Here is a 13,250-nt window from a genome sequence, read left to right as displayed (position 1 = left end):
TCTATGACTATTTTTGATCTAACATGATCTCGACCTTCAAATGCCATGATTTTTGTTTTATTTTGTGAAATTTTTAAATTTCACAAACTCCTTTGGCTTATTGTGTTTAATTCATAAACTGATTTTTGAAGATCTTTATTGTCTTGCAATGTAACTGATCATCTGCATACAGTATTATACTGATAATAGTTCTTCTGGTTAATGGGATACCTTGTTTTATTGTTGTTTTCCATATTTAAATAATCTGATCAATATATACATTGAATAGAGTTGGAGATAAGCTATATCCCTGTATAACACACACCTTGATTTCTTTTCAATCTTTTCTATTGATTTATTACCTAATTGTAACTATATTTTTGTATATTTATATAAACTTTGTATAGCTCTCACTAAATGTAATGGATATCCTTGTTTTTTCATTATATATTCCACAATTTTTCTCTGTATATTTTATCAAAAGCTTTCTCATAAATCTATAAATGCCAGATTGAATCTCTAAATTAAATTCTCTTCTTTTTTTCAATAATTCAAAATAAGGATGTTATCTGGTATGGTGACTATGTAAAAATAATCATATTATAAATTCTGAATATTTTTACGTATTAATATTGCTTGTTAGTTTTTGTTTTCATACACGCAGTGTCTGCACTTGTGATGTGCTCGTTATGAAAATATTATGTTAGAAGTAATATGTAAAGAAGTAAAAATATTGAAGTACTTACTTAATTGATTATTTGTATTATTTATAAGAAAGTTTGTTGTATTTTTAAATGTTGAATTTTGTGCTTGTGAAAGACTTTCTTCAGCGCTAGTGGATACAGCGAGTCAGCCATATTTTTACAATGCGTAGTTTCTGACGTTGTTGAAGTGCGCATGCTCCCGGAGTGAACTTGATGTTTGATTGACAGCTGACAAGAAAGCGTTGCGTATCCAAGTTACAGTGGTAAACAAGAGAGCGTTCGGAAGGTTTTTAGAACACTGGCCGAGGAATATTCAAGTTGGGAGGAACTTGATTTTTTGTGTGCGGCAGTTAAAAGGAAATTTCATATTGTATTCCGAAAAAGGAATAGTGGAAATAATATGTTCCAAGAAGGAATAAGTACAGAAGAAAAAGGAAATCTTGAAACTAAGTTTTTATAAACTGGCCGAGGAATATTCAAGTTGGGAGGAACTTGATTTTTTGTGTGCGGCAGTTAAAAGGAAATTTTATATTGTATTCCGAAAAAAGGAATAGTGGAAATAATATGTTTCAAGAAGGAATAAGTACAGAAGAAAAAGGAAATCTTGAAACTAAGTTTTTATAAACTGGCCGAGGAATATTCAAGTTGGGAGGAACTTGATTTTTTGTGTGCGGCAGTCAAAAGGAAATTTCATATTGTATTCCGAAAAAGGAATAGTGGAAATAATATGTTTCAGGAAGGAATAAGTAAAGAAAAGGGAAATCTTGAAACTAAGTTTTTATAAACTGGCCAAGATATATTCAAGTAGGAAGGAACTTGATTTTGTTTTGTGTGAGGCAGTAAAAAGGAATTTTAAAGGGATCCTAAAATTGAAGTACAGAACCTTGTAACTTCTGGAAAAGAGCCTTAACAGGAAAAGAAAAAGACTATGAACATTTTTTTTGATTGTGAAAGAAAAGGTGTTTTGTCTTAAGAGTAAGTTTATATTATTTTAATAAGGCCTTGGATCCATATAATCTGTAATTGTAGTTATGTATTTTTACTAGAAGTGTATATATATTGTTTTAAGTTTTATTAAATGTGTTTATTTTGTACTTGGTGTTGAGTCAATGATTAGTTGGATTCTGAAAGAGTGAGTTAAAGTCATTGCACCAATTGGAGTGAACTCTTTGTGCAAATATAATAACATATAGGGACACTCGGAGTCAAAAATAAAAATAATTGTTAGTAAATGAAATATTATTTATAATACACATTATAAATAACTAATGGCGCAGCCTATATAGGATAAATTCATAAAATATTAACAACTATATCATAAAACATGCCAACGATAAGCTGGTTATAATGCCAAGTTTTCCTGGTACAAAAATTGAAAATATCACACAAGCAATTCAAAAACAGAAAAGAAAAGTAAACAAGATCATAATTGTAGTAGGAACTAATGACTTAACTAGCTATAAGTTCAGTATGAGAGAGGACATGAAAGGGTTGATGGAAGAGGTGAGAGTGAAGAGTAAATAAAGTGAAAATGGTAAGTATATTACCTCAATATGATAAAAATGAATTAAAAAGAAGGGCTATGATGCAAATGATTCATTTTTTAGACTGTGTAGAAGGAATGGATGCGAGTTTTTGGATGTGTGGAGTGAGTGTGAGGGATGACTGGATTTGTACAAGATGGACAGCCTACACTTGATTGTGTTTGGCATCAGGAGTCTTGAAAAGTTATGCAGAAGAGCATGCAGGTAATGTTTTATATCTGTACATGAATGCTACGAGTATCAGAAACAAAGTAGTAGAGTTTGATGCCTTGCTTAATAAATTGGGACCTCATATTGTAGGCATTACTGAAACCTGGCTCTCAGAATCCTACATACTAACTGGTATTGAGTGTGAAGGATAGACAGGACAGGAGAGGAGGGGGGGGGGTGCTGCTAATGATATCAAATGTCTTGAATCCAATTAGAGTTGTGACCTATGACTGCAATACTAGTAACAATTTTTCATATGGCAGTGAGTTTAAAGTCATTTGGTGTAAGGTGGAATCTAACAAGATCAATTACATAGTGGGGTGTTGTTACAGACCTGGTGGATCAGTTGCTAGTGATGAAGAAATGCATCACCAAATAGAGAATACGGGCACAAAAAGAGCAAACATAATGAGAGACTTTAATTATCCAAATATTGATTGGGTAGCAGTAAAATATCATGAGAAGTATGAAACTGAATTTATTGAGCTCTTGCAAGACAACCTCCTCCTCAAGTAGCATATGACAGAAGGAACTCGAGGTCAAAGGGTGTTAGATTTGATAATAATGCCAGAGGACGTTTCAGTTAAAGATGTAACTATTCTGCATCTGGTTGGTGACAGTGATCATATAGTGACCTTTTCTGAATGGAACAATAATAAACTTGCCACTTAGGAAGTGGCAAGTTTATTATTGTTCCATTCAGAAAAGGTTACTTGCTGAACTACAAAGCAGGAAATTATGAGCACCTGAGGGGTATGCTAGGTTCTGTGCCATAGTATCAGTTATTGGATGGGAAGGATATTTATTGACAATGCATGGGAAGTGTTTAAAAAATAGTGAAATGATGTGATATCAGAGTGGATGTACTTGTGAAACCGGATGTAGTCCTTGTGTTCCGAAATTCTGATATTCGTTGTCCTGCCTGTTTGGCCAAAGTAAGACAGTTTACAGCTGCAAGGAATCTGGTATACACAAGGTAGGTCTAGGGAAAGTGGTTGGTCTTTAGTGGAGTGGATAAGGGATGCCTCCTGTGCGGTCTATAACAGGAGGTCGAGTCATGTTTTTTTAAGATTTTGGTAATTTTTTCTGAGATGCCTCGGATGTAGGGAATGGTAATGGATTTAGAGTAATCCTTGTTGTGAAGGGGGTTGTGGTTTGTTGGTTTCAATATTTTTTGGATTTTATGGTGGGGGGGGGGGGGGTAGCCATTGGCTGAGAAAAGTGTTAAGGATGTGATTTAGTTCAGTGTTTAGGGCCTTGTCGTTTGAACAGATTAGTTTAGCCCTGTTGTATAGTGTTTTCACCACTCCATACTGTTGTGGGGGGGGGGAAGGATTGTTGGTGAATGTACCTGCCTGTATGGGTGGGTTTTCTATAAACTGAGAAAACCAAGGTTCCAGGCTGGTGGGTGACTAGTGTGTCTAGGAAAGGGAGGCTGTTGTTTTCCTCTTTTTCCAGAGTGAACTTGATTCTGGGGGTGTTGGTTGTTTAAGTGTTTTAAGAAGGAGAGGAGTGTATCAGAGCCATGTGGTCAAATAGCGAACACATCATCGACGGTTTTTGTGGGGAAGAGGTTAAGGCTTTTTCTTCAAAGGTCTCCATAAAGAAATTGGTCAAGGGTGGGGAGAGTGGTGAACCCATGGCTGTCCCCTCTATCTGTTTGTAGAATTTTCCCTGCCAAATGAAATAGCCTGAGTTCATTGTGAACTGAATTAGGGCTGAGATATCGGGAGGAAATTTAGCTTGGATAAGCTCTAAAGTTTCCTTGAGTGGGACATTTGTGAATAAGGAGGAGACGTCAAAGCTGACCATTATGTCAGTATGTTGGAGTGTAAGGTTTTCTATGCTGGCTTGAAGTGGGCTGAGTTTTTTATGTGTGATGGTGTGTTGCCAGTATAGTGTGCGAGTGCTTTGGCCAAATGTTTAGCTAATTTGTATGTGGGGGAATCAATGCCATCCACTATGGGACGTAATGGCACATTTTCTTTATGTATTTTTGGGAGTCCATAAATACGGGGGGGGGAGGGGGTATAGAGTTAAATGGTTTTAATCTGTTAGTTGCTTTTGAAGATGGCAATGTGACGTTGCGGAAATATCGGAAATATTTATTAAAATGTAATTTAATTTATATTCTTATGTACATTGTCAATTCCTTAAGTGATTTAGCAATGCATAACCAACGTATAAGCTTGTCTATGAGAATTCTATGCTATTTTGTATATCCTCCTCTGTAGTCTGCATGACCCACTTGGCCAACTTTCAGATTCCTGTTCATATCTAATGCTCCCAACAGCTGTATTTTGTGACATGGATTGTGATATCATTTGTAAGGAAACTCAGTTTGTTATTATGAATGTTTTGCTTTTACTGTTAGTAATAGTAAGCTTAAAATAGGAATAGTTTTATGAGACTTAGGTGAAATCATTTTCCCTAGTTCATCATAGAGCATCTTCTATTTAAGCCTCCTGTTCTGATGAGACAGTTTTAAATCCATTGTTTCAGTCTAAGATTAAAGGTGCTGATATCAATAAAAATAAGAGTTACAAATTAGAATCTGAATGTCTCATTTTTATTCCAAAACAAACTCACCCACAAAAACCATCATACATGAGAGAAATTGATCGTTGAAGACTGCAACCATAACAAAAATGATCTCGGCAAGTGCCAGTTTCTACTAACTATTCAGATCATACTCATTACAAGAATATGTTTGGAGATTATGTCATGGAAACTGGAAGTAACTTATAAAAATGAAGATGACACTGGGGCATTCAGAATAATTCTTGTTAATGTGGATAAGCTGGACAATTTTTCCTGGATAACTCTTTAAAAATTCCATTTTTCCCAGATAACTCTTTAAAAATTTAAATTATTTAAAAAAAAAATCAATTATAATAAAAGAAAAATGTATTTTTAACATAAAGGATTAAAATATTACTCACTATCCAAACTACTGATGGTATCTGGGGTAATCTTGAATAATGTACTTGGCTGAAAGGCCCTTTTCTTCATTAAATCCATTTGTTGGGCAAATAAACTTTTTTGTTCAACCATTCCTCCTGAAGACAGCTAATAAATAAACTAATATTAATTGTATTATCATATCATGCATCACGAAAATATAAACAAATAATAAAAAAGGAACAATAAAAAAAAAAAAGATAAAAGCTTTCTGCTGAAAAACAAAAACATACAAAAAAAAAAAGAGATAAGTTTTTGTACATCAATATGATCCTAAATAATTCTTTACTTTCAAACTAATGCACTGTAGTAAAAATATGAATAGGCTTCCAAAGTTTGAATAAATAACTGTATACATATATAAATCATTTTTAATTGATATCACCAATTAATTTTAATTGCATGTATGCTTTAGAACAGCAATTTTTTAAACTGTGGTGTACAGCCAGAGAAGAAAGTATGTATGATAATTATGTGGCATTTTTAGTAACATTTGAGAGTAACAATTTCTTATCTAACTCTGGATTAAAGATGGTGGTAGAAAGTTTTTTCCACTTGATTACAATGCAAATTAAACTTGAATTATATTCTTATTCTATATGTAAGGAAAGTTTGCAGGATCTAATACTTAGAAATAAGCACCTCAGTTTTAAAAGATGCTGTTTTAAATTGACAACTGCAAAGTTTTATTTTATTTCAAAAAAGTTTTAATTTCACTTTTATGCACAATGCTCTTTAGAAAAACAAACTGTTGTTTGTTTTTCTAGATATAGTTTTTGTTGTTTACTTAAAAAAAAAAAAAACTACACATTACATCATTTAGTATACTGAAACTAATTCATATAACAATGCAGGAAAAGTGATCTACATCATGTGTGGTCTGCCTAGCCAGCAGATAACTACAATGCTGAAATACTATGCTACTTATTTTAATATATATATATATATATATATATATATATATATATATATATATATATATATATATATATATATATATATATGTTGTGCACAAGAACAACAATGCAGATAGTCTGCGAATCCATTCTAATGTGAACAGTCCATTAATGATTTAGAACTTGGGTAACGTATCGAAGTAATGTTTTTTGTATATCACTTTTTCTTCTATGTACTATGCACCTAATGAAGTCTTCTAGAAAGATGAAACTAATTGTGCCTTTAAAAATAAATTAATTATATTCTAATTTAACATTCAGCTATATAGTCACATAAGGGATTTTCCATAAAACATGTACAATAGCTGCGAAAACCTATTATATGAAATACATCATCATCATTATCAGCCAATGTCGATTCGCTGCTGGATCGACAATGGCCTTTCCAAGATAACTCAAAAACTGTCTGTCCATGGGTCTCCTTTCTCATGTCACTCCTGCAAATCTAATGATATCATCAATCCACCATGATTTAGGTCAGTGTCATGATTGTTTTTCCTCTCGTGGAATCCAATCCGTAACTTCTTTTGCCCATCGTAGTTCTCGTCTTCTAGCAATATGCCCAGCCCATTGCCACTTCAGATGTTTCACACTTCCTATGATGTCAGAGACTTTGGTTTGGTTTCTTATCCACGTATTCCTTTTGTGATCCAGTCTTGTGATACCAAGCATACTTCTTTCCATACTAAATTATGTTGTTTTTAATTTTTGAATTTCCTTTGCATTTAGTGTCCATGTTTCAAAGCCTTATGTCAATATAGGAAGAATACATTGGTTAAAAACTTTTCTCTTCAGGCATAATGGTAGTTGGCTTTTGAATATTGAATGTCATTTTTCAAATGCTTTCCAACCAAGCACTGTACATCTTTTAATTTTGTCCATGATATTTTGTTCCATTGATATCTGTTCCATTAATATCCTAAGTATATGTAATGATCTACTTGTTTAATTTCCTCATTATTGATTTTTATTATTTCTGGTTGGACATAGCTATCGAACATAACTTGGGTCTTCTTTAGGTTTATCTTTAGGCCAACTGTTTGCTAGCAATTTGGAGTTTATGGATACGAGTCTGTAATTCATGAGCAGTTGAAGTAAAGCTAACTATGTCATCTGCAAAGCATATATGGCTTAAATATCTTCCATTTTATCTTCAGATATCTTTCTTTCCCAATCAAGAGGTTTGAATATTTCTTCTAGGCACGCTGTGAATAATTTTGAAGATACTGTGTCACCCTGTCTTACACCTCTCCCTATTTCCACAGTAGAGATGTTTCCATTGAAATGAATTGCTGCTGTGGCATTGGTGTATGCTGATTTGATGGTCCTGTCTTACACCTCTCTATTTCCACAGTAGAGATGTTTCCATTGAAATGAATTGCTGCTGTGGCATTGGTGTATGCTGATTTGATGGTCCTGATGTGTGCTCTTCCACTTGTTGGTTTCATAGCACTTTAAATAGTGCACAAGTTTTTAATGAATCGAAGGCTTTCTCATAATCAATAAAACCAGGACATAATGGTAACTGATATTCATTACAGCATTCAATAATCTGCTGCACAACTTGAATATGGTACAATGTTGTACAACTTGAATGCTGTACAACATTGTACTAAAGCTACTTAGAAAGCCTGCCTGTTTTTTTGGTTGTGCTAGGTCTAGAGTAGTACAAAGCCTATGGCATAAGACTTCTGTAAACACTTTGTAAACCACTGATAGTAGACCGATGGGTAAGTAGTTTGTCAAGTCTTCTACCTCACCTTTTGTATGTATGAGAATTAGGGTAGCCTTCTTCCATGTTTTTGGTACATCATTTTTCTTCAGGCATAAAGTAAATAGTTTTGTTAAGGGTTTGTAGATCATTTCTCCACCTGCTTTTAGAAGTTCAGCTATAACTGCATCTTCACCTCCAGCTTTTCCCATTTTGGAAGCTCCATATAACTTCTGGTAGAATATGTGATACCTCAGCTTTCATAGTTGTCTTCTTCTTCATTTAATTCATCCTGATATAATACTGATGATATATATATAAATTAAATAATCAAAATTCATACTGTATTTTAAAAATTACAACTAGTTTTATCCTAGAACTGAAGAATTCATCTGGTACAAAATATACAGGAAAAAAAATTCAGAAAAACACAACTAAATATTAAAAATACAGCAACTCTCCTGGAGATAACAATTACATATAGTTATCTACTCTATAATATAAAATGATAAGCCTTTTTGTGTCACATTTTTTTAATATTTAGGGCAAGTTATTTGAAACGATTTGAAACTCAGGGGCTACCCTGAGTGTCGAGTCTTCAAAATTCGAGTCATCAGAATATATTCAGAATATTCGAGTCATCAGAATAGTGGCCCTTTACCTTTAATACAAAGCATCATACATCTCCTCCAGGAGATGTGTTTTGCATTAAGGGTAAATATTAAGATTAGTGATCAGAGCTTATTCTACTTTTACCATGAGTTGACTTGGTCTTGCACTACGTGCAGGGTCAGCTAGACTTGCAACACTTGCAGGCGCAAATTTGACTTGTTTGTCTGTTTGCTTACTTGGGAAATGGAGTAAAACCAGGTTTAAAATAGCTTGGTATCTTTAACATTTATTAAATAAAGAGATAAAGAATAAAGAGATTAAGCATGCAATACAGAGAAAAAGGGCATTGTGGAGGCAGCATAAGAGAAGTGGAAGTAACCAATTTCATGAGGTCTACAAAGACCAGGCAAGGAGGGTGACTTGGTTGGTGAGAGTAGCTAAAGAGAGGTATGAACAGCAGTTAGCTAATGAAGCTAAAAAGAATCCTAGGGAGTTCTTTCGATATGTAGCCAGCAAAAGAAAGAATGATTATGGAAGGATGACATTGATTGGAGGAAATAGTATAAAGACAGCTGTTGCAGAATGTGTGGTGGAGATACTTAATGAGCAGTTCATAAAGATCTTTCAATCTTGTGAATGTGACTTCATGGAGAGATTAAGAGCAGTTGATGATGGGGAGGAAAGACTGACTGTAAGTGAGCAAGAGGTGTTTGGGGAGTTGAGTAAACTAGATGTAAATAAGGCTGTGGGACTTGATAATATATCACCGCGTATTCTGAAGGAATGTGCCAGAGAGTTGACACCTGCCTTGACATATTTTTTTAATACGAGTCTTGCACTCGGTCAAGTCCCTAAAGAGTGGAAGGAGGGCAAGATTGTGCCACTTCATAAAGGAGGTGATCGAACTCAAGCATCAAACTATAGGCCTATCTGTGTGTCAGGTGTTGTGGTTAAGTTGTTGGAGAAGCTTGTGAGAACTAGGATCCAGAGTTGGGTTGACAACAATGGTATAATCTTTGATGGACAGCATGGATTTGCTAAAGGGAGGTCGTGTTTTAGTAATCTACTTACTTATTACAATAAAGTGACTGCTTCCTTGGACAGAGGAGAAGGATACACAGTAATATACTTGGATTTCGCAAAAGCTTTTGATAGAGTACCTCATGATAAGTTGACAGTCAAACTAGAGCAGATGGGGTTGGATATTAGATTAGTGCATTGGATTGGAGACTGGCTATCTGATAGGTATCAACAAGTTGTGTATGGGGGTGCAATATCCAGGAAAAGGAAAGTCACTAGTGGAGTGCCTCAGGGATCTGTTTTAGGGCCATTACTATTTAACTTGTATATTAATGATATTGGCGAAGATTTGGATGGAGATATTCAGTTGTTTGCAGATGGTGCAAAGTTGGGAACCATAAAGAGTAGTGAAGATGTTGTGGCCTTGCAAGAAGACTTCAATAAATTGAGTGATTGGGCAAGCAAATAGGGATATGAGTTCAATGTTGCAAAATGTAAGGTTTTAAAATTTGGAAAACAAAGATGGGATGCAGAATTTATGCTTGGTGAGAATATATTGTTGGAAGTAGAGGAAATAAGAGATCTTGGGGTGATAGTGGATAAGGATCTAAAATTTAGGGGACACATAGCCAAAATTGTGAAGACAACACAAAGACTTCTGGGAATGATGCAGAGGACACTGACGTGTAGAAGTAGGGAGATTCTTGTTCCACTGTATAAGGCTTTGATTAGGCCACACATGGACTATTGTGCCCAGATTTGGTCACCTGGTTTTCAGAAGGATGAAGAGATGTTGGAAAGGGTCCAAAGGCGACTGACTAAGGTAGTTTCTGACCTCTGGAATGTCGAGTATGAGGAAAGATTGAAAAGATGTAATTTGCAGTCTAGTGGAGAGAAGGAAGAGGGGAGATATGATAGAGACCTACAAGTTGGTAAGGGGTTGTTATAGGATCAATGGTGGAGAAGTTCTACAGAGAATAGTGGGAGATCAGGGGAGAACCAGAGGTCATCCCTGGAAACTGTATAAAGAGAGTGTGAGTAGGGGAGTGAGAGGCAGGTTTTTTTCGTGCAGAGTTGTGAGTGATTGGAATGCCTTGCCTGAGAGTGTGGTGTCTGCAAGGAGTTTGAATGTGTTTAAGACGCGGTATGATGAGATGTGTGTGAGATAAAAGGACCTCCTAGATGAGTCTTTGACTCCATGAGGTCTTGTTTAATAATAATAATAATAATAATAATAATAATAATAATTATACCTAAGGTAAAATACTTTCTACATTTATATCTCCTCCTGAGATTTTTATTTAATAAGGTTAAAACACCTTATGGTAACTTGTTTTGGTAAAATATTTATAAGCTCTGTATTACTAAAATCTTGGTATTTCTAGCCTGGCTCCCACTGATGAGACCTCAATAAAGGTCGAAACCAGTCTGGGTAGTGGCCCTTTACCTTTAATACAAAGCATCGTACATTTCCTCCAGGAGATGTGCTTTACATTAATGGTAAATATTAAGATTAGTGATCAGAGCTACTTTTATCATGAGTTGCCTTGGTCTTGCACTACGTGCAGGGTCAGCTAGACTTGCAACACTTGCAGGCGCAAATTTGACTTGTCTGTTTGCTTACTTGGGAAATGGAGTAAAACCAGGTTTAAAATAGCTTGGTATCTTTAACATTTATTATAGCCAAGGTAAAATACTTTCTACATATATATATATATATATAACTATATATATATACAATACAAAAGTCTACAAACTTATCAGAACCACAATTCCTGCTTACAACATATCTATTATACCAAAGCTTAAACTGTCTTAACATTTCACCCACTCACGACTCTCCACATCAAAAAATATATTCCTGATTCTCTTATTCACCATTATCTTGCACAATTTCCAAAAATGGCTTCTAGCTTTTGTCCCTTTGGTAAATACCTCTCAAAAGCTTAAGCGTCTCAATCATATAACTGCTTTGCCTTCTATCTGCCAAATTATTCTCATAACTGAAATTCCACAATCCTGAAATCAGCTTTGTTAACCATCGCTTCAACTTCTCCAAAGTGTCTTAATCCCCTCCAAACCCTGGTGACCAGATGTGAGCAGAATAGTACATGACTGGTAGGAGATACAGTGTGATGAGGCACACTGTATCTCCTATATATAATATTTCTAACATGGTTCTATATCTGCTGTTCTGCAGATTTTTTTTTCTTTTTTTTTGTAATATGGAAGCACTGCAATCACACTAAAAGCAATAAACACCTATATATTTCAACTGCTATGTTTTGGGTTCACTGGACAAAGCAAGGATCACAGTCTGGTTATAGGTATAAAAGTAGCTCAAATTTCATACTTCTTGAGAATTTTTGCTGACTTGGTTATAATGAAGATGATGCACAGGAAAGACATATCCTTTTATTATCGATTTCTTGGTGTATTTGCAGATGGAACAGGAGTCTGGTAAGAATTCCTTTCTCACTGTCTTTATTCTAGAATGTGGCCAACAAATAAATACATAATAAAATAAAATAAATTCAAGTTCTCTGATTATTTCTTGACCTTCATTAATGAGATTGCAGACATGGGTTCCTAATGTTGATATAATCCCAATTTTTGGAATTGGTAATGATGAAACAACATTTAAATATCTGTTAGGGTGGGTTGGTATGTTGTATATTGTAATCTACAATTGGCCAGAAGATCCCAAAAATGATCCAGAAATGGAAGAGAACCATTAGCTACTACCAGAAACTTGACACACACACACACACACACACACACACACATTATTATTATTATTAAGAGAGATGTTCAGGGAGTCAGGTATTCATCGAGGGAGGCTACATACTACATGCACAAGCTATTATATTTATTGTTGAATTCCTTCACACTGCTTGCACACACAACATCCAATAGCAATCCATTCCAATCATTCATTGCCATATGAGAGAAAAATCTAGCCCTCACCTCCTTCTTAAGCAGCATTCAGTCTCAGCTTCCAAGGATATCGTCTTGTCCTTTCCCCACCCTCCATAAGAAAAATTCTATCAACTGAAATCAGAAGGTTGAAAGCCTCACTTATATCACCCCCCTCTTTCTACTGTTAGCTAATGTCTGCAGTCTACAAATTCTGGATCTGTCTTCATAATCGGTATTCCATCATCCTGATATCACTTTCAACACTCTCCTTTGCACTCTCGCTCTCTCCACTGTATCAGAATCACAGCGGAAACTATGAGACCAGATCTGTGCACAATAGTCCAAGTGAGGTCTTATTAAGACTTTGTAAAGAGGCAAAATGACAATCTTATCTATCCATTTCAAGGTTTGTTTCCGCATTGCCATTATTCTCTGAGTTAAATTTACAATTTTTACTATATGATCCATGAACTTCAACTTCCTGTCTACTAAAATTCCAAGATCCTTAGCCTGATCAGTTTATTCTAGCATAATCCCACCAATATAATACAACATTGGATATCTAATCATGATGAAGTGCATGATTTTGCAATTGATGACATTGAACTGACATCCATTTTCCCATGACCACAAT

At 34.9% G+C, this 13,250-nt stretch overlaps 1 protein-coding gene across 1 annotated transcript in view; it reads right to left on the bottom strand.

Annotated features, from left to right (window-relative positions):
- Nucleotides 1-13,250, bottom strand: part of LOC150102538 (RNA polymerase II-associated protein 1) — a 754,864-nt gene that overhangs the window by 626,172 nt on the left and 115,442 nt on the right. Inside the window, exon 5 of the mRNA XM_090399226.1 lies at nt 5,380-5,506. Within this exon, the coding sequence (XP_090255352.1) occupies nt 5,380-5,506 (127 nt within the window). The remainder of the gene's footprint in view (nt 1-5,379; nt 5,507-13,250) is intronic.

This window comes from Typopeltis vanoorti, chromosome 10 (genome assembly GCF_054136105.1).
Source record: "Typopeltis vanoorti isolate ZY-2024b chromosome 10, IOZ_Tvanoo_1.0, whole genome shotgun sequence".
Taxonomy (NCBI): Eukaryota; Metazoa; Arthropoda; class Arachnida; order Uropygi; family Thelyphonidae; genus Typopeltis; species Typopeltis vanoorti.
The sequence above is the reverse complement of the archived record's forward strand: the minus strand, read 5'-3'. Positions and strand labels throughout refer to the sequence as shown.